This window comes from Heloderma suspectum, chromosome 3 (assembly GCF_057233095.1).
Source record: "Heloderma suspectum isolate Gila_16-S chromosome 3, 16-S_ref, whole genome shotgun sequence".
NCBI classification, from domain to species: Eukaryota; Metazoa; Chordata; class Lepidosauria; order Squamata; family Helodermatidae; genus Heloderma; species Heloderma suspectum.
The window spans coordinates 258,365,570-258,387,961 of record NC_139460.1 but is presented as its reverse complement, the minus strand read 5'-3'; the positions used below and the strand labels follow the sequence as shown (position 1 = coordinate 258,387,961).

The following is a 22,392-nucleotide window of genomic DNA, read 5'->3' as shown; positions in this document are numbered from 1 at the left end:
GGATGGGGCTAGTCTTGCCTCCTTTGAGAGGGAATGCCATACCTGGAGTGCTGCCCCAGAAAAGGCCCTGTCTTGCGTTCCCGCCAACTGCTGTTCTTTTGGTGATGGGACATATAACAGGGCTTCCAATTATGATCTTAACTTATGGGAAGTTTCATATGGGAGGTTTTTCATAACAGTTTTTCAGTTATTTAGGGCTTTATAGGTAAGCAACAGTATCTTGAACTGTGCTCAGAAATAAATCAGAACCCTAATTTAGTATGTGTAAATTCATAGTTGAGTTAGTGTAATTTTGTTTTTACAGACATTTCCCTTTATAGAGTTCCCTCAAAATGAGAAAAGACATTCCCTTCTCCTCCTAGAAATTCCAATGGAAACCTCATGGAAATTCCAATCTTTTGCTCATCCCACTTGAATGAAAAGAGGGAGGGGCAAGAAACGTGTTCACCCCTGTATGCCTGCTCTCTTCTTCCTTACCCACCATAACTTTAAAAAGGAAGGAAGAAGTGGGAGGGGGTGAGGAAGAGGGAGAGGGATTGCTGTGTTTACTCCATCTAGCCGCCCTATCTTAATTAGTGGAACTCTGTCAGTGGAAGTGGGTGATGCAAAAATTGGTTAAAGGTAACAGCAGGAGAGTCAAGTGGAACTGCACTACGATTGTGGTATGTATGATACAAATAACTCCAGTGTGTATGGTGTGAAAAGATTAACACCCTTCTGTGAAATGTCATGGGTGAATACTTGTTAATATATTAAATTTCATATTACTTCATGGGGAACATAACTATTCCGTAGCCATTTTGATTTTAAACCATTAGCCTATTGCAGCTTCTTTAATTTCATGTTTACTTACCATTTTTATATGTAGTCACCAGATTTTTAGAACACCCTCAGTTGTCCACTAAACGTTCCCATATTGCTGCAAACATCTTAATGCTATCTAGACCTTTAGCTGCTATTATATAAACCTCTACTTGTTTTGCAGTTGCTATAATATCTTGTACAAGGGAACAGAGCCAGTTCTGCTACACTTGCTTCATAAAATCCATTAAACCTACCGTAACGTACTATAGTTTTCTTGTTGACATGAAAGATGCACTACAAGAGGGATTAATCCATTCCCAGTGATTGTCTGGCCTAAAGATGTCACAGAATCTGTGGGTTGTTTCCCGTCCATCACCTCTTTTCTCCAATACTCTCACAGTGTGGTTCTTGTGTGGTGCAAAGGGATACTTCCTCAGTGCTGACATAGCAGTGCTGATGACGTCTGGCACAAGGTCAAGGTGCCCCCTTGTGCTGATACTGGGAGGCCTTTGCCTGATCTTTATTCTCTGTGCAGTATGAAAACAGGATCATAAGTTCATGCACTCTGTAACTTGCACTAAAAAAAGCAGAGGTTATTCAGGTAGAAAAAGATAAATACCACCACAATCTTGTAATCAGAGGAGTGGATCTTGCATAGGTGTGTGAATTTCTACCTTTGCAATTGACTGCAGCTTGCAGTAGTTGTACGCATAACTTCTAGAGTATGTTTTTGAGAATCGGATTGTGTCTGTGTGCTGTTCCTTTTTCTAAATAGCATCTCCCAGTGTTCATACTGGGGCCTAATCTAATTTTTATTTTATTTCCCCACCTCCAGCTGATAACAAGACCAAAAAGAAAGTAGCCCACCGGGAGAGAAAGCAGGACTTCTCTGCCTTCAAACAGACAGATAGTGAAATGAAGGTTAAAATCTCTCCACAGTTGCTCTTGGCAATGCATCGTTTCCTAGCAACAGGCAAGTGTGGCTTATCATAGTTTGATAACTTCAGGGTCCAACAGCTGGTTTTCTGGTAGAGTCTGGTGAGATGGTGGTGGGGCAGTGCAGTCTGGAAGGGAGGCTGGGTTAGAGAGTGATATACCATGCCGTTGTTGTATACTTGTTCCCCCCCCCATTAAATTATGTCTGTCCCATGTTCAGTATTGGCACAAACTCTTAAGACATTAATGAGAGGTAACCAGTAACTAAGTTTTAGAACTGGTTTAGAACATAGGGATAACTAGAAGTGCCACACTGTTTGTGTAGATTTCATCAGACCAAAGGCTAAACTACGTGTTACATGGAGGTCTGTGCAACTTTCCCTTGACTCTTTCATTTAATGAGAAGCGGTTGCTGGAGGCCTCAAGACGAAGTAGGGGAGGATGGATACAGGCTGTTTTTCCTCTTAAAATCACTCTCACCTGATTTTCTCCCTGTGTGCATGTGTGTGTCTTTCCCTTGTGGGAGGAAAAACAGTTTAGGGAGCAGGTTTGAGAGATAAAATGGCTAGCAGGAAAAGGATTAAGCATCTCTTGTGTACCTGTCTTTCTTCCACTTCTGAATATAGCTTTCAGTGACTGCTGTTCTTTAAATAAAAAGGCCAGGGAACAGTTACACAGGACTCCATGGAACATAGTTTGGCCCTAACTTTGAATAAATAGATCCTCAGAAGAAATAGCTCAAGAAATAAAATGAGGACTCTGCACCAAATGACTTGTGTAGATAGTTGCCATTGATGGGAAGAGCTGCTAGATTCAAGAGTGAGAATGCAGCTTTATTTCTATGACCTATACAGGTGTATTAAATACAAAATACAACTCCCGATTAGGAGGTATCTTCTATGAATGGTATTATAGTGGCCTATGAGACAGAAAATGGGATATCAGTTCTCTTTTGAATGGGAAGATATGTGCAGTCCCACATTGTCCATATAGTCAATGGCTACTTGGGCAGCCTTAGCAGTGAGCCTGTGGGATAAAAGACCAAGTTTGTACAATCGCTGCATCTTATCATGGCTTATTAAGCCACAACAAGCTGCAGCACCTATGGGTGCCATCCTGAAAATTTGCAGCTTGTTTTGTCATCCAAACCCCATGGGCATGGGTTGTGTGAGGGTTAAACAACCCTCGCATAACCCTAAAACAGGCCATGGGTTCTGTGAGGGTTGTTTAACCCTTGCACAACCCACCCCCATCAGGTTTGGATGACACAACAAGCCACAGTCATGGCTTGAATATTTAAAATGACCAACAGTATGCATTGCAGCCTACCATGGCTTAAATAAGCTACGGTGGGCTGTTCGATTGTGTGAATAGGCCTATTGTCTCTGAATGTCACTCTCATTCTATAGAACTGTGACCTGATGTATGACACTGGAGACCAATTCATACGCAAGTGTATTCAGTTGAGTTATATATCTGTTTTAACTTGGCAACCACCTTTTAGGAATCTTCCAGTTGACCCCAATTGCTAATGTAACTTGAAGAGGAAGACTTATCGCAAAAAGAAAGTGGGGTTAACAGACATTAAATACAGGATATCGTTCTTAAACTCATTTTCACAGAGTCTCCCATGCCTTCCATGCAGTCTCCACAAACACTGTTTGTGATTTTAGCGCTTGTATTTCTGCATAGAGAGAGATGTCTTAGACCTGACATGTTAATTTGGCTCCTGGAGCCATTTAAGATACAACATTTGGTTCATTATATTTAGGCTGTTTAAAATCTAGAGCCATATGTGTAAATCCATCATTTATTGGTACTTTGCATGTCAGTTTATTAACTGTTGCCCATGTCAACAATATTTAAGTTTTATGCTTGTGGAAGGAAGTGTCAAATGATAAGAATTGAAAAATTGTAGAATATGTTCTGTGACAGTCACAGTAATCCCCTAGGTATTTGAAAATGGTCTTACTTTTGCTATTCTATATTCTGAGTGCATGTACTGGAGGTTGGGCCCGAAGGGCAGTCTGGGGATTCTGCTCGTGTACCGTCCACCCCGCTGCACGACTGACTCCCTGGCCGAGGTGCTTGAGGTGGTCTCTGATGTGCGTGTACAGTCCCCTAACTTACTGGTGTTGGGGGACTTCAACGTACATTCGGAGGCCATCCTCACAGGAGCACCTCGGGACTTCATGGAGACCATGGCCTCCTGGGAGCTGCACCATATTCTAACTGGGCCCACCCATGTAGCCGGTCATGCACTAGACCTTGTGTTTGTTTCTGGAGAAGCGGGGAGTGATCTGGAAGTCGGGGGTATATCCACCACCCCCTTGTCATGGTCAGATCGCTATCTGGTGATGTTGGACTTCTCGGTTCCACAACCCCTCCGCAGGGGTGGAGGACCCATTAAAATGGTCCGCCCCAGGCATCTTATGGATCCAAATGGATTCCTGAACGCGCTTGGGGATTCTCTGGGGCATGCCAATGGCCACTCGGTCGAGACCCTGGTGGGTGGCTGGAATGCCGCAATCACCGGGGCATTAGATCGGGTGGCTCCGAAACGCCCTCTCCCCCTGAACAGGGCTCGGACTGCACCATGGTTCAATCCGCAGTTACGAGCTCTGAAACAGGAGGTGAGACGGCTAGAGCACCGGTGGCGGAAGTCTCGCTCCAAAGACAATCAGACACGGGCTAGAGCTATATCTTCAGCCTATCACGTGGCGGTGAAGGCAGCAAAAAAGGAATATTATGCTGCCTCCATCGCGTCTGCAGAGTGCTGCCCCAGGAGGCTGTTCCAAGTGGTCCGGAGCCTGGTCGGTCCTGTGGCTCCGGAACCACTGGAGCATTCTAAGGCCTCCTGTGAGGCTTTGGCAAGGCACTTTGCAGATAAAATTGATCAGATTAGGTGTGTTACTCTGCACACTGTGGATACAGTTAGTGAGCAAGAGGCGGCCTATGGCAAACCGGTTTTGTGGGATCGGTTCCAGCTTCTTCCTCCTGATGAAGTGGACAAGGTGCTTTCATCTGTAAGGCCGACCACCTGCTTACTTGATCCTTGCCCATCTTGGCTCATTATGAGCTGCAGAGAGAGACTGGGTGAAGGGATCAGGGCGGTGGTGAACGCCTCCCTTGAGGAGGGAGTGATGCCAACAGCCCTCAAGGAGGCAGTTATAAGACCACTCTTAAAGAAGCCCTCCTTGGATCCTCAAGTTCTGAACAACTTCCCCCAGTCTCAAATCTGCCATTTTTGGGCAAGATGATTGAGCGGGTGGTGGCGGTGCAGTTGAAGGCACACTTGGAAGAAACTGATTATCTAGACCCATTTCAGTCGGGCTTCAGGCCTGGGCATGGGACAGAAATGGCCTTGGTCGCCTTGGTGGATGATATGAGGAGGGCTCTGGATAGGGGTGAATGCTCTTTCTTTGTTCTCCTCGACCTCTCAGCGGCTTTTGATACCATTGACCACGGTATCCTCCTGGACCGCCTGGAGGGGGTGGGCATTGGAGACACTGTATTGCGGTGGTTCTGGTCCTTCCTCTCCGGCAGGTACCAGAGGGTAGCACTGGGAGAGGAGGTTTCGGACCCGTGGCCACTTACTTGTGGGGTGCCACAGGGTTCCATCCTCTCCCCGATGCTATTTAACATCTATGTGAAGCCACTGGGGGCTATCATCAGGAGGTTTGGGGTGCAGTGTCATCAATATGCGGATGACACGCAGCTCTACCTCTCATTCAAATCTTCACCAAGGTTGGCCGTAGAATCCCTGTCCAAATGTCTGGAGACGGTGAGTGGCTGGATGGGGAGGAATAAGCTGAAGCTCAACCCTGACAAGACCGAGGTACTTTTGGTGGGAGACAAGAGGAGGCTGGGGGATGTTGACCTGGTGTTGAATGGGGTACGGCTACCCTTGAAAGACCAGGTCCGCAGCCTGGGGGTCATTTTGGACTCCCAGCTGTCCATGGAGGCTCAGGTGTCAGCTGTGAGCCGGACAGCGCTGTATCAACTCCATCTGATACGGCGGCTGCGCCCCTTCCTTCCCGACCATCTACTCCCATTGGTAGTACATGCCCTGGTCTCCTCTCGTTTAGACTACTGTAATGCGCTTTACGTGGGGTTACCCTTGAAGACGGTTCGGAAGCTGCAGCTGGTACAGAACGCGGCGGCTCGCCTGATTAAAGGCAGCCGCCGGCGAGATCACATCACTCCAGTGCTGAAGGAGTTGCACTGGTTACCAGTTGTTTTCCGGGCCAAATTCAAGGTGTTGGTTTTGACCTTTAAAACCCTATATGGTTCCGGCCCAGCCTATCTTAAGGAGCGCCTCCAGCAACACCAGACAGGCCGCTTAACAAGATCAGCCTCAGATGGCCTTCTCTCTGTCCCATCAGCCAGGACAGCTAGACTGGTGGGGACGAGGGAGAGGGCCTTCTCTGTGGTGGCCCCCACTCTGTGGAACTCCTCCCTAGGGAACTCCGTCATGCCCCCTCTTTAATGAGCTTCCGTCGTGCATTAAAAACGTGGCTGTTCAGGCAGGCATTTGGGGTGGGTTAGGGTATTTAAAAAAAAAAAATTATGGTAAAATTTTATTGTTTTAAATTGTTTTATGGGGGTTGTACATCACCCAGAGTGGCTGGGTGACCAGTCAGATGGGCGATTAATAAATTTAATAAATAAATAAATAAATTCTATCTGGGTCAGAGTCGCTATTTTGGGCAGGCTCATTGGCATGCATTTGTTCAGTTTGCCTTGTGGCTATGCTGTAGTAAACACTCATGAGACTTCCAGGCCTATGAAAATCAAATAACCTTTGAAAGTAAATATTCAAAGCCTCTAGTCACTGTTCAAGAAGTCTTTCATTCACTGTTCAAGAACCCACTTGAGTGGTGCTGTCTTTCCAAATAGTGCCATTTTCATATTGCCCTGTCTCTCTGAACTGAAGCTGCTGTTTCCACCATCTGAAAACGGTTTAATTTAATCAAGTGAAAGAAAGAGAACATGCATATAAGAGAAAGAAAGAGAACATGAATAAAATTAATATTTTATTTTGTTTAAAAAGAAGCTTGAATCACACAATCAGTATTAGCCTGTGAACTATTCAGAGCAACTTTGGCCAGTTTTTGTGAACTTTGGAAGCATTTGCTTCATCATAAAAAAAAAAGATGGAGCAGCTATTATATGCTCTGAGGGGAACACTCAATTTAAAAATGTAGAATTACTGTGGAAGTGCACTGAGTGGTCTAATGAGTGGGTTACTTTTGTCATCTATGAAAAAACCCTTCAGAACCTGAAAAATAGGTCTGCTCATGTTTGTGTTTATTGTGATTAAATACAAATTAGCAATCCATGTGACTCATGAAATGTACTGTAGGTTATATGTGGAGTTGTTTTTATGTCTTCAGAGGTTGAAGCATTTGGCCCATCCCAGATGTCTGAAAAGATCCTCCTAAGGCTACTAAAGCATCCCAATGTGATTCAGGAGTTGAAGTATGATGAGAAGAACAAGAAAGCCCCTGAATACTACCTCTATCAACGAAACAAGCCTATTGATTACTTCGTTCTAATTTTACAGGTCAGGCTTATGACTATATGAGCATTTGTCTCTCCTGCAACCTCCATCTGACCAATGTGACTATATTCAGTTATATTATCTAGAATTTGCAATAGGAAGGGGTGTCAGGGTTCCCAGGTTGCCTTGCTTCTTGATCCGTCTGCCTGCACTTTGTACATTAGAAATATTTGCATGAATGGCTTTTAACAGTTAAATACGTATGGGGGTGGGCATCCATATTCAGACCTTCATGAGGAGATGGTGCTTGTTATTTGCATTGGAAGAAGAACTTCCACTAGTGAGAATGGGAGCATTTTCCCTCAATGCAAATAGCCAGATTTGGGGGGGGGGGGCAAAGAGTTAAAGCCACCAAATCTCCCCACCAAGATCCCAAGCTGGACAGGGGCCATGCACTTCCTTTACTGCAATTGCTAAGTGTGTGGGTGACATCTCATCTTGTTTGGCACTTAGCCACCCTGTGGAGCAGTTTAATATGTAGTCCAATAGTGGTTATGCCCCTGTTTTCATGGTAGGAGTTTCTGATTGAAATTGTGTATGGCATGCATTAAATATTAGCTCGTTCCGAAGAGGAAAAGGCTTTTTGTATAATTGATAGTGCTAGAGAAATCAGGGGGGGACGACAAAAAGTATATACTAGGGATGAGCTGGAAGAGGGGGTACTTTTTGTTAATGCTTTTGGGAGTGGCAAAAGATTGCCCCCTCTTTTGGCAGTTTTTCGGGGACTGTGCTGGAAAAGGGTGAAAATACTAGCCTATATAGAATGAAGGCTATCAGTTATCCAATTGGTTGATCATCAGGAAGGATTACATGCATTCTTAATCAATTTTGGTTACCCTTAATGACATCATCATGTAGCCAGATCCAATTAGCTGTGTAGCTCCATGTTGTAATGATGTTCATACATGAATCCTTGATTTTCCTGGTATGATCTCAGCCAAAGACAGAAGTCCTAACCGAACAACAAAGTGGCTTCAAAGAAGGGGAACCAATTGGAAAAGAATAAGCAGCAAACAAGCTCAAAGTGAGGTTTTGCAAAATATGCTCCTTCCCCAAGAGGTATATTTTCAGGCCAAAAATCAAAACAGGTGAATATTTGGTATAACCCTAATATGTATAGTATTTAGCCCGGGCAAAAGGTTTTATGGATGGTTTGCTCTGAGGCCAGGGCATTGCCTAATGAATCAATAGGAATGGGAGAATCAGCAAGGCTCGAGCTCATCAAGGTTCTCTGAGTTCCACCTTGAAACTCGGCTTGCCTCGTTCCCAGATGCAAACTTTCTAGGTTGTTGTTCAAATGGGAAAAGTGCACATTTGGGTGCACATTTTTTAAAGTGCATTTCCCCCCCATTGACTAAAGTGTGAAAATGAGGTTTTTTTAAAAAAAGTCTATTTTTATAATGCACATTTTTCTACTGAACACAATCACAAGCTTGGGAATATGCAAGCTTTGTCTGAAAAAGTGTGAATGGGGCAAATTTTTATGTTTAACTTCTTGTACACCCTGAGGAAAGAAATATATATCTAGTATATTTGCTAAGAGAACAGCACCACCTACTGACTCGCTAATGTCTCTACCTGCTCTGCTCTAAGTGTATGTGTCACCCTTAGACATGTACACAGCTGAAGTGGAAGTCAAATGATATTGCGCCTCCACCACTTAAAGTAGTGTATATAGGCTGAAGACAAGAAAATTGTCTCACCCTTGGAATCAACTGCTCCAAGTGACTGTTTCAGGTTTCTTCATGGTAGGTTTGGACATTCCATGTCACTGTTTTTGTACAAAACTGAACATCCCCCAGTTCTGCTTACCTTGTGTATTTTTGGGACAGCTCTACCATTAGGCAGAGTGAGGCAGCTGCCCCGGTCAATTGATGCTAGGTGTCATGAAAGGCAGCAAACTGTTATTTAATTTATTATTAATATATTTTTACTGTCAGGGAAGGGGAAAGACACTTCTGGGGTTTTCTGCCTCAAGTACCAAAATAATTTGACCAGCCTTGTACTGTGCAGCTTGCTGGGATGGAGTGAGGGGTTTGGGGGATTTGCTGTACCTCAGACAGCAAAATGTCTTGGGCCAGACCTGAGCATTCTTACAAGGGCATAACTACGAATAGTCTGGAGACTTGTGAAGTGATTGCAAAGGTCATTTGATTCAAACAGACTTTTTTTCCTTCAGTATTGACTGTGCAGAGGTTCTATCTTAAGAGTGTAATAAAATGTGAATTCTGAAGATTTTTCTATGACAAGGCTAAAAACATTTGAGTGTTAAAAGTCCTCTAGATATTGCAGGATATTGCATTGTCTTTTCAAGTAACCATGATGTTTCAATTAGGTTTCACAAAATGGGTTGCAAGCTAGCATTGCAATTTAAGCTCTTCATGTTTTTATGAAGTAGTATTTTAAAAGTTAACACCCATTTTCCCAGAAGATAAACCAGTGAGACTAAAAGATAAGTAACTTAGGGCGCAATCCTTTGGCTACTAGACAGTGTTTAGATGGCCATAGGATTTTTCAGCTCCCGGAAATCTGACTCCCTGCCCCCTCCCCTGCTGCCTCGTAGAGGGTGCGGTCCGTCCCTGGCGCCACATTCGGAAAAGCAGTGTGGAGTGGCTGAAAAGGGGGCGTTCCTGGGGGCAGGGAGGGGAGGGGACTGTGGAAGCACCGTCTGGCTTCCCCTCCCCCATTCTGAGGTGCTCCGATTAGACAGCCGAAATTGGCCATCTAGCCATAAACGCAGGGTGGCCAGAGCATGGAGGAGAAGATTCTCTCTGTGCTCTGCCTGCCCTACATTGGATAGTCAGCTGCCTCCGAGTTCAGAGGCAGCTGACTATCCCCATAAGATTGTGCCCTCCCCCAGGAACCTAAGTACAAGGTAGAGGTGAGATCCGAGCTACAAAACACAAAAACTCTTCTTTCAACCCAATCAGTTTGTCATCAGTTTGTCTTCTGCGTGAACACTAATCTCCCAGAAGACAAACTGATGAGGTTCAGAGACAAATAACCAGGCCAAGTACCTGAGTACAAGGCAGAGGTGGGTCTAAGCCTCAAATGACACAATGTACAACAATAAATTCCATTCACAGAAGGCAAACAGGTGATGGTCATAGAAACATACACACACACACCAGGCAAAATATACACACACACCACACACAAATGCCCAGGCAAAATACACACCACAGCAAAACAAACAAACAAGAAAACGGCTAACACCCCCCTCCTCAAACAAACAGGCCACACACACACATGCACACACACCACAAGCAAAACACTCCTCTTGCTTCTCACCACCACCTCTAGCCCACCTAGAGTGACTGAGCATGCTTCAAAACCAAGCACTGGGCTTCAGTCACCCACCATTTTTATTTTCTAAGAATGCCTCTGGAGCCCACATGAGGCTCAGAGGCATTCTTGGAAATAAAGATGGCACTTTGCAGCATGCCAGCCTCCCAGTTATTTGTTTTTAATTAAAAATCTATTTTATTTTAGGAAGACCACCAAGAGTGGTGGCCAAGAGCACAATGGTGTCCATGGGCACCAAGTTTGAGATCCATGGCCTACAGGTTTTAGTCTCGAAATGCTATCATTTCGAGACTGATGGTAACACTGAATCTATTGTGAATGCCATGCTTGAATGGGAGATCTGAACCATGGACTATGAGAGAGATCCTGTACTTGTTTTGTATAGTGTGGTGGAAAGCTTCATAGACAGGCTCAATCATGTTTGGCACAGCCAGATTATGTTCCTTCAAGTATTTCTCTGTATGTTTTCAGCCCTGTCACAGGTTGTGTCCTGTTCCATAAGTATCTCTGAAATATTTCAGACACATCTAACAGTTTTGTAGAAACTTTATATACTATTGAATAATCTGTGTCACTATCTACAGGACTTCAGGATTATCTTCAGAAATAGCTGTTCACTAGTATTATAACTATGAGTCTCGTTCATCTTAATGGTCTCTATGTACAGTCCCAAATATGGGTTGTGTGTCTATACAGAACCAATTCTAGAAACATTGTAGAACTGGCCCTTGTTCCCCCTTTCACTGAGAGGAGATTTTGAACGTGCTCATGTCTTGAAAAGGTATAACGATGGACCCTCTGCTCAGTTCTCTTCCAACTTTCATGTTAGTAGCAACTCAGGAACGATTGCCTGCAATTCTGTTCCACTGTAAGCCTTTGTTTCTTGTTTCTCCTTGGGGAGGGTTTTTTTTTTCCCCCTTCTTAAAAAAACATACTTTTTTTTACATGCCAGTTCTTAACATACTTGGGCATAGTTCTACTTTTTTCTTATTTTAACAGGCATTTCTTTCATCCATGTTCCCCACATGCCTGTGGTGCAGCTGGCATCCTTTAAGAGGTACCTTGGAGAGAAGCACATAGTGAACTTGTGTTCACATTGTTTAGAATCAGCTCAACAAGCCAGGTGCAACTCTTTCTCTAAATTCTGGGCCTCCTTGTGGGGGAAAGCACCAGCAGCTACCACCATCAATTAGCCTGTGGAGCCCCAGGATGTAAATATGGAAAAATCTATTTGCTCAATCTTGGTTCCATCCACGTTGTTTTCTTCTCCCCTGTTGGCCCTTGTTGCCACTTCCATTTCTAAATGTTCAGCTGAGATATTTTCCAAGTGTCCAAAGGACTAGGATAATAAACTGCAATCATCTGTGTCATGTGCCATGTGTGTTGAACAAGAACCAAAGAAAAGACATCACACTGACTCTGGCAAATGGCCCGAGATTCTCCTGGTAGCAACACACTGCTTCAGTACCTATGTATTGGACTTTGGTACCTATGTCTACTACAGGTGCTGTTCCACCCTGTCACTTTCTCCCACTTTCAACATCTAGTGCACCTGCTTCAACCCACTCAGATCTTGTAGTGCTTGCCTTGGATCCTGGGATATTACATCATCTCTCATGGGGGTCCTTTTCCAAAGGAGAGGTTGAAGGCAACATTCCTCTTTCAGTACTCTCGCTACCTGCTCTCATCCAGATGTCAGCACTCAGCTTCCTACTGATACATTTCATGGCAGTTACTCTCGGGAGCTGCTGGATCTGTATGGAGCTTTCCCATGTAGTGAAACATTGAACTGCAGGTGGCAACTTCTTAGTGAAGAACCCTCCAGACTGGCTCTGCCTACCCAGACTGACTATTCCATCCTTCTGGGCAGGAAGGAATATAAGGACTTCCTATTCCAGCTGAACTTTGCTTGAGCAACAAGGTCTTTCTGAACCCTAGTGTATTCCTGTATCATTGCTTGTTCTTCACTACAGGCTTCTGGCTTGCTCCTTAATCCTGCCTCCTAGTTTGTTCTTGGATCCTGACTTGCTCTTTGGTTCTGATTTCTGCCTTGCTCCTTGATCTGGCTTTCTGCTTTGCCCTGTGGCCCTGATTGGTTATTCTGTCCTGACTACAGGCTTGTCTCACTGCTCCCAGCTCCTGAGTCACTTCAGTCTGCTGCCCATGACCCAGCCCTGACAGCTGTGAAAGAACTAAGTGAGGATGTGCTCACTCCATCTTTTGAGGAATGCACACATATTCAAAAACTCTTGGGGGAAGGGGAAGCAAGTGTTAGCTCCCTGGCTAGAGTATTACAATGTTCATAGTATTGGGTCTGTGTAGGTTCATAGCTCATATGTGATGTAGCAAAATGCTTGTTCTAGGTAAAAGCCTATTTTGATCTTCTTTTCTACTAGTTGATTCTTGCTGAATTCCATGCATGGCCCTAAAGGTTCTAGTGACCAAACCGGAAATGATGATTGGAAGGGGGTTGCTTCCTCAAATGGTAGGCCTTTATCAAGCTCCTTGTCTCTCCCTTCCCTTGTCCTGGTAACTTTAGCCCATGACACACGCCTTAAAGTTATAGGGGGTTGGGAGAATTGGGCACAGAATTACTATTTTTGGTGGCAGCATCCTGATGAGCATTCTCTTCTTCTGCTCTAAGTAATTGCCTGATAAACACTATAGTTGTTGTATTACTGTCAATATAATGAGTAGCAATTATAAACAAATGTGATAAGGTTAGATCATTACACTTTCTTTATGGATACCTATATTTAGAACAATATGGAAATGGTTGCTTGAATGATGTGAGTTGCCCTTACTTCGTGCCTTGGGGGATGTCTGTATTTCAGACGAGCTGAAGTCCTACAAGGCTAATAGTATCTGTACTGATCTTCACACTGATCCATGCTGTTCCCCAAATAGTATAGTGTGGGGGGTTATAGGAATAAGATGGGTGGCAAAGTGTATACCAAAGAATGTTTGCAGATCTGTAGGCAATAGTTTGCTAACTCATTTGGGTATTTCCCCACCACAGGCTTAACACTAAAATACTTAGCCAGCAGCATGGGATGCTCCTATGTAAACTTGTTCTTAGTGTTGACATAAGATGCAGTGTATATCTCTTGAAAATAGAATTAGACAGTGCTTGTAAGTTTGGGTGTTGGTGTTGGTGGTCTTATTCTCTTCACATATTCAAGCTTCTAAATATGGCGAAATAGAGGTCCTTAAAACAGAAATTCCAATTACTTGTAATTGATCTTCTTTTAAAAATCCCTTTGTATATTCACTCATTTGGCTACCATCCCCTCTGCCACAGAGAGGGATAGAGAGTTGAGTTCTGGGAAAAGAAGCATGTAGTGCTCGATCAAATGCCATCAGAAACTACATATGGTACTGTGGTGCATAGTGAGACTATGCAGACTTCCTCAAAATAGTTAAATTCATACACAGAGCAGTTACGTTCAACTATTCAGAACTCCTTATACCCAATTATTTGTGCATGATTAAGAAACTCCAGCATCTAGAACACTGAATGTGAACCAGTTCTAGCTGGGGGGAAAGCAAAAGAGACATTTAAAAAATGCTATGACTGGGATGGGATGTGCCTCACATGTCGAACATCATGAACTTTAGCTAAGGGACTAACATTAACTTAAATCCAGAACACTTTTGAATCCACTAGGAACATTCTCGTGTTTTTTTCTCTGCAGGGGAAAGTGGAAGTGGAGGCGGGGAAAGAGGGAATGAAATTTGAAGCTGGTGCTTTCTCTTACTATGGAGTGATGGCTCTCACAGCATCACCAGGTAATTTCTTTTTGAAATTCCTTCTTGAACAAACGTCCTCTACTGCTAGGTTTAAGAGGGCTAGAGAAACTAGTCCAGTGTTTGATTAAATCTGTTGTAAGTAGTACATGACAGCACAGTGTCAACATAAACAGCTTGAGCCATAAACCAGTCTTCCCCAACCTGGTGCCCTCCAGATGTTTTGGACTTATACTCTCATCAGCCCCAGCCAACTTGGCCAATGGTCAGGAATGCTGGGTGTTACAGTCCAAAACATATGGAAGGCACCAGCTTGGGGAAGGCTCTATAAATCAACAGAAGTATCTAGTTGTAGATCTTGACTACTACAGGTTGTTTATTGTCAAGAATCTGCTATGGTACCTAAATCTGCTAACTTACTGAAAGTCTGTTGTTGGGCCAAAAGATAAAAAAATCAGTTGTTGTGAGATCAGAGGTCTGTCTGTTACAAAACGTGTTGTCAATAAGCTAATCTTTCCTATCTGAGCTATTATCTAGTAGGATGCTATTTAGTTGACATTTTGCTAAATAAATTCTAACAGGTTTGCATTGAATGAGGGGTACAACTAAACAGTAATGATGTATGCTTACATTAATTGGATCTTGGTCCTACCCTCTGGGTTTTAGCAGTCGGTTAATAGATGTGTAGATTTTCTGAATCCCAGATTGTTAGGTCTTTGCCAGGGTGTAATCAGTTGTTCTGATTGGGGCTGCGGTGGCTTAGTGGTTAAGACGCTGAACTGCAGACTGGAAGGTCGGCAGGTCAGCAGTTCGAGACGCGATTGCCGCGTGACGGAGTGAGCTCCCGTCTTCAGTCCCAGCTCCTGCCAACCTAGCAGTTCGAAAGCAAGAAATTGCAAGTAGATAAATAGGTACCGCCTCGGCGGGAAAGGTAACAGCGTTCCGTGCACCACGGTGTTCAGTCATGCCAGCCACATGACCACGGAAGCGTCTTCGGACAGCGCTGGCTCTTCGGCTTAGAAACGGGGATGAGCACCGCACCCTAGAGTCGGACACGACTGGTTGGGGACACCTTGACCTTGAATCAGTTGTTCACATTTGTGTCTATAATGAAGTGTCTTCCCAGCATGCTATGGGGTTATGTTTACATTACACTTCCATGTTTTTTTCCTGGGAGAAAACTAGTTTTATTCTTGAGTGCTTCTGCTTTCTTCATTAGAGGCAGGCAGTGTAGGCTCATGGTAAGTTAAAATACATCTATTGTGATTAATTTTTATCTCTGCTTAGAGTAAGGTGGCCACTTACACGTTGCCAAAAAACAGGAAATGCATCTTTCAAAAAAAGGACAAAAGATTATACAAATTTGTATATGCCAATTTAGATGCATAGATGTATTTCTATTTAAATTATGGTAATTCAATACATTTGATCATAGTGCGGGAAACTGTAACCAGGTGACCTGTTTGTCTGTTCAGCCTGCTTTCCAGGTCCGAACTATTGATGGGCAATTCAAGGTCCTTGCTCTGCCGTTTTATGGTTCTTTATCTATAAACTGAGCTTGGACTGGACAGCCCTTCAAATTGACAACTGTCCTCTGTAGAGTTGGGCACGTGGCCGCCTTAGCTTGGAGGTAGGTTTGCAGCTGCCTAGAGAGATACAACACAGTTATCCCACGAAACAAGGGGTAAAAGACAATGTGAGGCAATCTCTGAATTTCTGCCACAGTATCACCCTTGTGCCATTGCTCCACTGTAAAACGATTCCTACTGCCATTGATAGCAATATGTTCAGGCCAGCTTTAGATTATTTTATTATTTGCATATCGTGATGTTACCTTTCTCTACATGTGTCTACTTTTGAGGAGACAAATTCCTCTTCCAGATGCCATTTGATCACTTTCTTTGCTGGGATGACTGCTCAAAAGCAATGTGTTCTTTCACAACTTGAAGGAGGTGAAAAGAATGCATGCCTGGTTTTTGCATGATCTGAGAGTATGGTAGCAAATGATGGACCTTGTTTTCTTGCTACTGTATTTTGCAATAACACTACTGTCAACCTAGGTATTGTTTTTACAGTTGGTATTATCTGGAATGCTTGGGATAGGATGAACTCTTAAAGCAGGGGTAGGCAACTTCTGGAGGTCGGGGGGGGGTTGCATTGCCCCCCCCCACATTGTGCACCTCTGCTGCCACCACATGGCCAGCAAGAAAAAACAGCCTTTAAAAAACCAAATGCAGCAGTTGGCTGCTGAAATTTGGTGGTAGTGTGCTATTTCACTTACCTCTTTTTTGCTGCCATGCTGCCAGATTTCAGTGGCAAAACTCCACTTTTGGCTTTTCCTTGCTGCTGCCACCATGCCACTAAATTTTGGTGGCAAATTTCACAGTGTGGCAGGGATGGAGGCAGTAGGGACTGCAAAAAAGGCTGTGGGGGGCATACTGGCCACGTGTTGCCCACCTCTGTCTTACAGGAATGCATAATAGTTGCTGCAAATACATCTTGCTGCTGACCCTGCAACAGCTGCCTTTGATGAAAGCCAAAAGATTGTAGAACTAAATGTCTGAAAAAATGAGGACAACACAGTGTTTTGATTTTTACAAGGCTCACTTTGATTAATTGCTAGGGTAATGGGATGAGCTGTGCTTATCACTTTATATTGTAATGCAAACAAGAGTTGGATGAGTTTGTGGTAATACCATTTCTTTTAAATGGCCTATCACAACATCTTGTGCTGCATATCCCTAATACTTGTTGTTAGCAAGTACTCTGTCACCCCAAGAAATCTAACTCATTTTCAAAGACTATTTGAAATTTGTCTATTACGGTTGGTAACTAGGGTGCATGTATAGTTTGGTGACTTCTGTTTTCTAAAATATGATTTTAATAATTTTTTGACCAGCTTTTCCTTGTTTGTATGCCCCTTTACTTTTCCCTAATTTGAATTGTTTTTGATTTCTCCATTGTGTGGGAAAATGAACCTCTCCCCTGTTGATTATAGATACTGGCATCCTCTCTAGTCCTGATCTCATCTCTTTTTTTCCCTCCTTCTTCTAGTTCCCTTGTCCCTGTCTCGTACCTTTGTTGTCAGCAGAACAGAATTATTAGCAGCAGGTACTCCAGGTAAACTTGCATGCTTCTTTTCATCCTTCTTGTACTTACCCTGCCCTTACCTCATATCTGATCAGCACCAGTTTGTATTTTGGTTGGAGAGATGGAGGAGAGGTTTATGCCTGACAGGTAAGGTGCCCTGAGCTTAATATTTGTGATTAGCTAATAGACAAAGGACACTGAAACAAAAGGAAACATTTTGAAAAATGTAAAAGTCATGGAAAAGTCTTCCTTGACTGCTAACATTGACCTCTTTAAAAATAAAAATAAAAAACACAGGTATTTTTTTTCTAATCATATAAAATATACTGACTGTCTCCCCACCCACCCAAACAGGTTCTGTGCAGTCCAGCATGTGGGAATGTGATCACACAGAGTCTGGCTTCTAGAAAGCGCTGGGAAGAATTGGAGCAGCGGTGGGTCCCACCCCCAAATCTATGCACAATAATGTTTTCTATACTGAATAAAGGGGTAGAGTCAGCACCTTTCTGCTCATTCTTGTTCTGATTGCACAAATGAGACATCTTTTTAAGCAGCTCTGTGAGTTGCTCTCTTTTTGTTAGTCCTCTTGCCTGCATAAAAAATAGGGCATGCTTCCGAAGGTGTCATGAATGCACCAGTAAACTCCCTGGATCACTCTGTCAGAATGTCTACCTTTTCTTGGCAAGTATCATATTGGCCATAGTTGCAAGTGTAGCAGAAATCAGAGTCAGAGAGACCACGGAGTAAAGAAAAATGAGTATTCTTTATTTAACGCGCGGGCTTAAGGCTGGAATCTTTTCCAAAGAGCCAAAAGCCCCGAGGCATAGCCACACATTACTTTTATAGCGATGATGACACACAAGCGACCCTTTCTCCCACTCCCTCTCCTGTGGTTTTACAGTTGGTATAGTTGTTTATAGTACAGGAAATGGGCCATAGGACATTCTATCTTGAGAACAAGGATACAGTCTTGCAGTAAGCAAAAAGGCAAAATCATGACTGTGTTGTGCAATTCGGCTTGCTGACAGGGGAAGTCTCTACATTGCTGTTCCTGCCAAACTATGCTAGCTCAGCAAGAACATGAGACCACTTAGTCTGACCCCCGACATGGCTGCTACATTCCCCCCTTAAATGCATAATTTTATTACAATTATAGCATTTAATTACACAAGTAGACATCTCGGTTGGCAAGGCATAACACAGGATTTTTATGGCAACTTTCTTATTTAATATCTTGTTGAGCTATTAAAGCATAGCGGGCGGCTGTTTTTGTGGCTGAGGCAATAAACAGATTGTTTAAGCAACGCATAAACCAGGGGATGCAGAGGCATAACAGTACCCCTACCACTGCTACTGGTAAAATCAGAACAAATAATGCTTTGAGCCAGCTGAGATCTGGAAGCCAAGAGGTCAACCAGTCGAGCCAATTATGTTGCTCTATTTTGATGTCAGCGACTATTTGGTGCAGTTTGTTGATCTGTTCATCTACAGCATTGCCATTATCAGTTAAGTTAAAGCAACAGACCTTTTGGTGTGTCTCACAACCCAAATGATGAAGAAGGAAGAGGTAATCTATACTAGCTCTATTTTCTAGAACCGCACCTCTTAGATCACGCAACTCTTTATTTAACAATGACAATGCTCGTGAGGTGGCATTTATGCTTTTGGCTAAGCTGCAAGCTAACCGGTTGATCTCCAGACCATCAGCCAAGGCTAAACCTGGAACCCCAACCAGTGACATTGCTAAGGCCAATTTTTCTGAGTCAGAATATAACTGCACATGACTATTACAATTTTTAGTTAGTTGGAGTGCTCGAGGCTGCCGTCGACGGATTTTCTCGGGCCACAGGGGAAGAATTGGCACCAGGCGGCTGAGGCAACATGGGTGGTTATTAGACAAGTTGGCAGGAATGAATGACCAAGTGCGGGAACTACATGTCTAAAACCATCCATGAGGCAAAAGTATGTGGGCATCATTAAAAGATATGTTTTGAATTTTATTACAGTGGAAGGGGGCCAGGGATAGCTTTATATTTTCTGGAAAATTTTTGACAATTAAGCATTCGTGCACACGTAGTATTTGTTTCAGCAACGATGGGGGTGCGTAGAGTGAACTCTGTAGGGGGTAGGATCTTTGCAACCACGCCCCAATTAGCATTTTGGGAATAAGTTAAACTTACACCATAAACTCTTAACATGGTATCTTTTTGAATTTTCCCAGGATGTCTACAGACAGGTATTAGGCAAGAGCTAATAAGCCTGTTTGCAGGTATATCTTTTGGTAAACAAAAATACTTTATCCCAGTGATGTTAGCTAAGTGAAGCCAGTAATTATCAGCAAATTGCTGGGACAAACTACCTTCTCCAGGGGCAGGCCCCCCTTTTTGCACCTTATTAAGGAAACACAATGCAACACTACTAACACTACAACACTCATGTTTGATCTTCTTTGGGATCTGACCGTACGTTGGGCAGCTATTCACCTGGCAAGCTGCAGTAGGGTCTAGTCCCCTTCTTCAATTCTCCAGTTGCAGGTCTGACCGTACGCAGGGTGTGTTCACAGTAAGGTCTAGCCTGAGTCTTCTTACTGCTTTTTCAGAATGATTTTTAAAGGATTTTTAGGGTGTCTGTTTACAGTCCATTCCCCTCCTTTCGCTCTCTTGACTCGTGTTTAATGTACACGAGTTCATAGCTGTGGGGGTGGAAAGTATAACAGTTTTTGGTCCTCTCCATCTGGGAGTCAAAGGGTCATTTTTCCCTCTTTAACTCATACTTTATCTCCTGGTTGGAAAGGATGAATCTCTGTAATGGGAATTGGGGCTTATTTTCTAAGACAAAGCGACGCTGGGCTTGAAGAACTTTGCCCAGTGTTTGGACTTCTTGTTTAAGGCTAACGTTTGCTTGCTCTTGATGCTGCTCCAGTGTCAATTATGAAGTCAATGTCATGGCCCCTCACAGTGGCAGTGACTAGGAGCTTCCCAGGGCTGAGATTAAGGGGGCCCGGTCTGTCTTATTTAAGACTTTTGGCTTTAGCCACTTTAATGAAGGGGGCTTCTTTATACATTTTTATAGACCCCTGCTTTCCAGTTTGGTTGCTAACTAAGCTGTCTCCTCCCTCGCCCGTTCTGGCCCCTTTGGTTTTCTCTTTCATGTATTTGATTTATTTCATTTGGGCATTTACGCCACCAATGTCCATCTTGTCCGCACTGGGCACACTGTTTTTTTTCTTAAGAATCTTCTGCCTCTGCCGGGTCTTTTTCATTTCTTCGTTTACATTTTCTTGGGCCTCTGGGTCGAGGGGGCATACTGGCAATAGGCATTTAAAAGACGCTCCAAGTACGCTCTGGGGGCTTCGGTGGCACCTTGCAGCACTTTAGACACTTTGGTTATATTAACTGACTTTTTCATACTTGCTGTCATGGCTTCTAACAGCAGGGTTTGATACTGGGTGAGGCGCTTTAGCCCCGCTTGTGTGTTGGGAGAGAGAAACCTCTCTCCCTCTCTTGCTTTTTCTCTCTTTTGCTGATCTGCCTGTATTGCAGATCATGTTTCAAACTTTTTATATAAAACTTTCCGCTCTATGCACCAGCCTTGTCTTTTTGCAAGTTAAACTCACTTACTTAAACTTTTCTGCCCTACACTAGTCTCAATGACACACATTTGGGATAGGCTGTTCTTCTCTTTCTAGTTACATTTTTTTTTTATCTTAAAGAACTATTACATTATTGTGGCTACTTTATCCCAGGTAATAAGCTTCAGGCACAATCAGCTGCTTTTAATTTACCCTGGGGGCAACTATGGCCACGCTTCTTTTCTACAAATGTTTTCTCTCTTTGCTTCTTGCCTCCTTTTTCTTTTCTTTTTTCTTCTCTATCTGTCTTCTACTTTCTCTATTCCTTCTTTTCTACTTGCCTTTGTCTTTCTCCTTGTCATCCATTGGGAACCACACTTAGTATTATTTGGAGTTGCAACTAACACTAATCTGCAAATATCACATATATTTTATGATATTTAAGAAATCATAAAATATACACAACAAACTTTTTCTGCAATTTAACACAATGAATGGAAAACACTTTTTGCATGGTAAGGCACGATGGAGCAGATCCAGCAATTATACTGCTCTTCTGGCTGAAAGCTCAGGGCCCATTAAAATCAAGGGACGGGCATACTCACACACGCAAAGAGCTTTAGGTCACCATTTTTGCATCGGCAACTCTATGCTGCATGAGTTCTGGCAGAAGGAAATCTAAAAGTTATAGATCAAACTTAGCCTGCTGTACACTGAGCTGACTACAAACACAGACACACGGTCTACAGCAATGAGAGTTCAAGTTTATGAGAAGCTTCACAGCACTGTCCATGGAAAGTCTTTGACAATTCAAAATTTTAGTCCATGTGCAGAGTGTCTCTAAAAAGCCCAGATGATGGAGCCAAACAGAGAAGGCTCTGGGCAATGAAGATGAGATGTTTCCAGCAACGGCTCCCCACTTTTGTATCAGTTTAAAAAAGGGGAAGTGTGGCCCTACACCCCTTCTGACAGACAAGGGCCTTTAACTTTTTAGCAAGGCCTCTGTCTAAACAGAACGGCACAGCTCAGCTCTCTAGCCGTGACGCTTTAACCTGGGCAACTCCTCTGTAAATTTTATTTTACTTCCGTCAGGTTCTCACAGACATCTTTTCTAGCTTCTCTGCCTGCCAAGGCCAGACCAGCTAGGGAGTTGGGTGACTCCCCCTGGCTCTGAGAACGCTGATGGAGATAAGCTCATACAGACACTGACATTTTAAAAACTTACTCTTTTTTCTCTTTCCTTTAATCTGGTACATGAAAGCAAAGTGCCGAAACTCAGGACACTGGGGGGGTGATGGGCATCGCCTTATACTTGCATTTTTTTCAGGCAGCCATTAATCTTCGGGGAGGCGGTGGGGTGATTTGCAGGACTTCA

General features: G+C 43.5%; 1 protein-coding gene across 2 annotated transcripts in view; it reads left to right on the top strand.

Annotated features, from left to right (window-relative positions):
• CNNM2 (cyclin and CBS domain divalent metal cation transport mediator 2) overlaps positions 1-22,392 on the top strand; it is a 181,036-nt gene that overhangs the window by 146,385 nt on the left and 12,259 nt on the right. The window contains exons 3-6 of one of the 2 annotated variants that reach the window (XM_084846429.1): positions 1,640-1,777; positions 7,137-7,306; positions 14,305-14,398; positions 17,411-17,476. In XM_084846429.1, coding sequence (XP_084702555.1) covers positions 1,640-1,777; positions 7,137-7,306; positions 14,305-14,398; positions 17,411-17,476 — 468 coding nt within the window. The remainder of the gene's footprint in view (positions 1-1,639; positions 1,778-7,136; positions 7,307-14,304; positions 14,399-17,410; positions 17,477-22,392) is intronic. The other variant, XM_084846430.1, reaches the window with a different exon arrangement.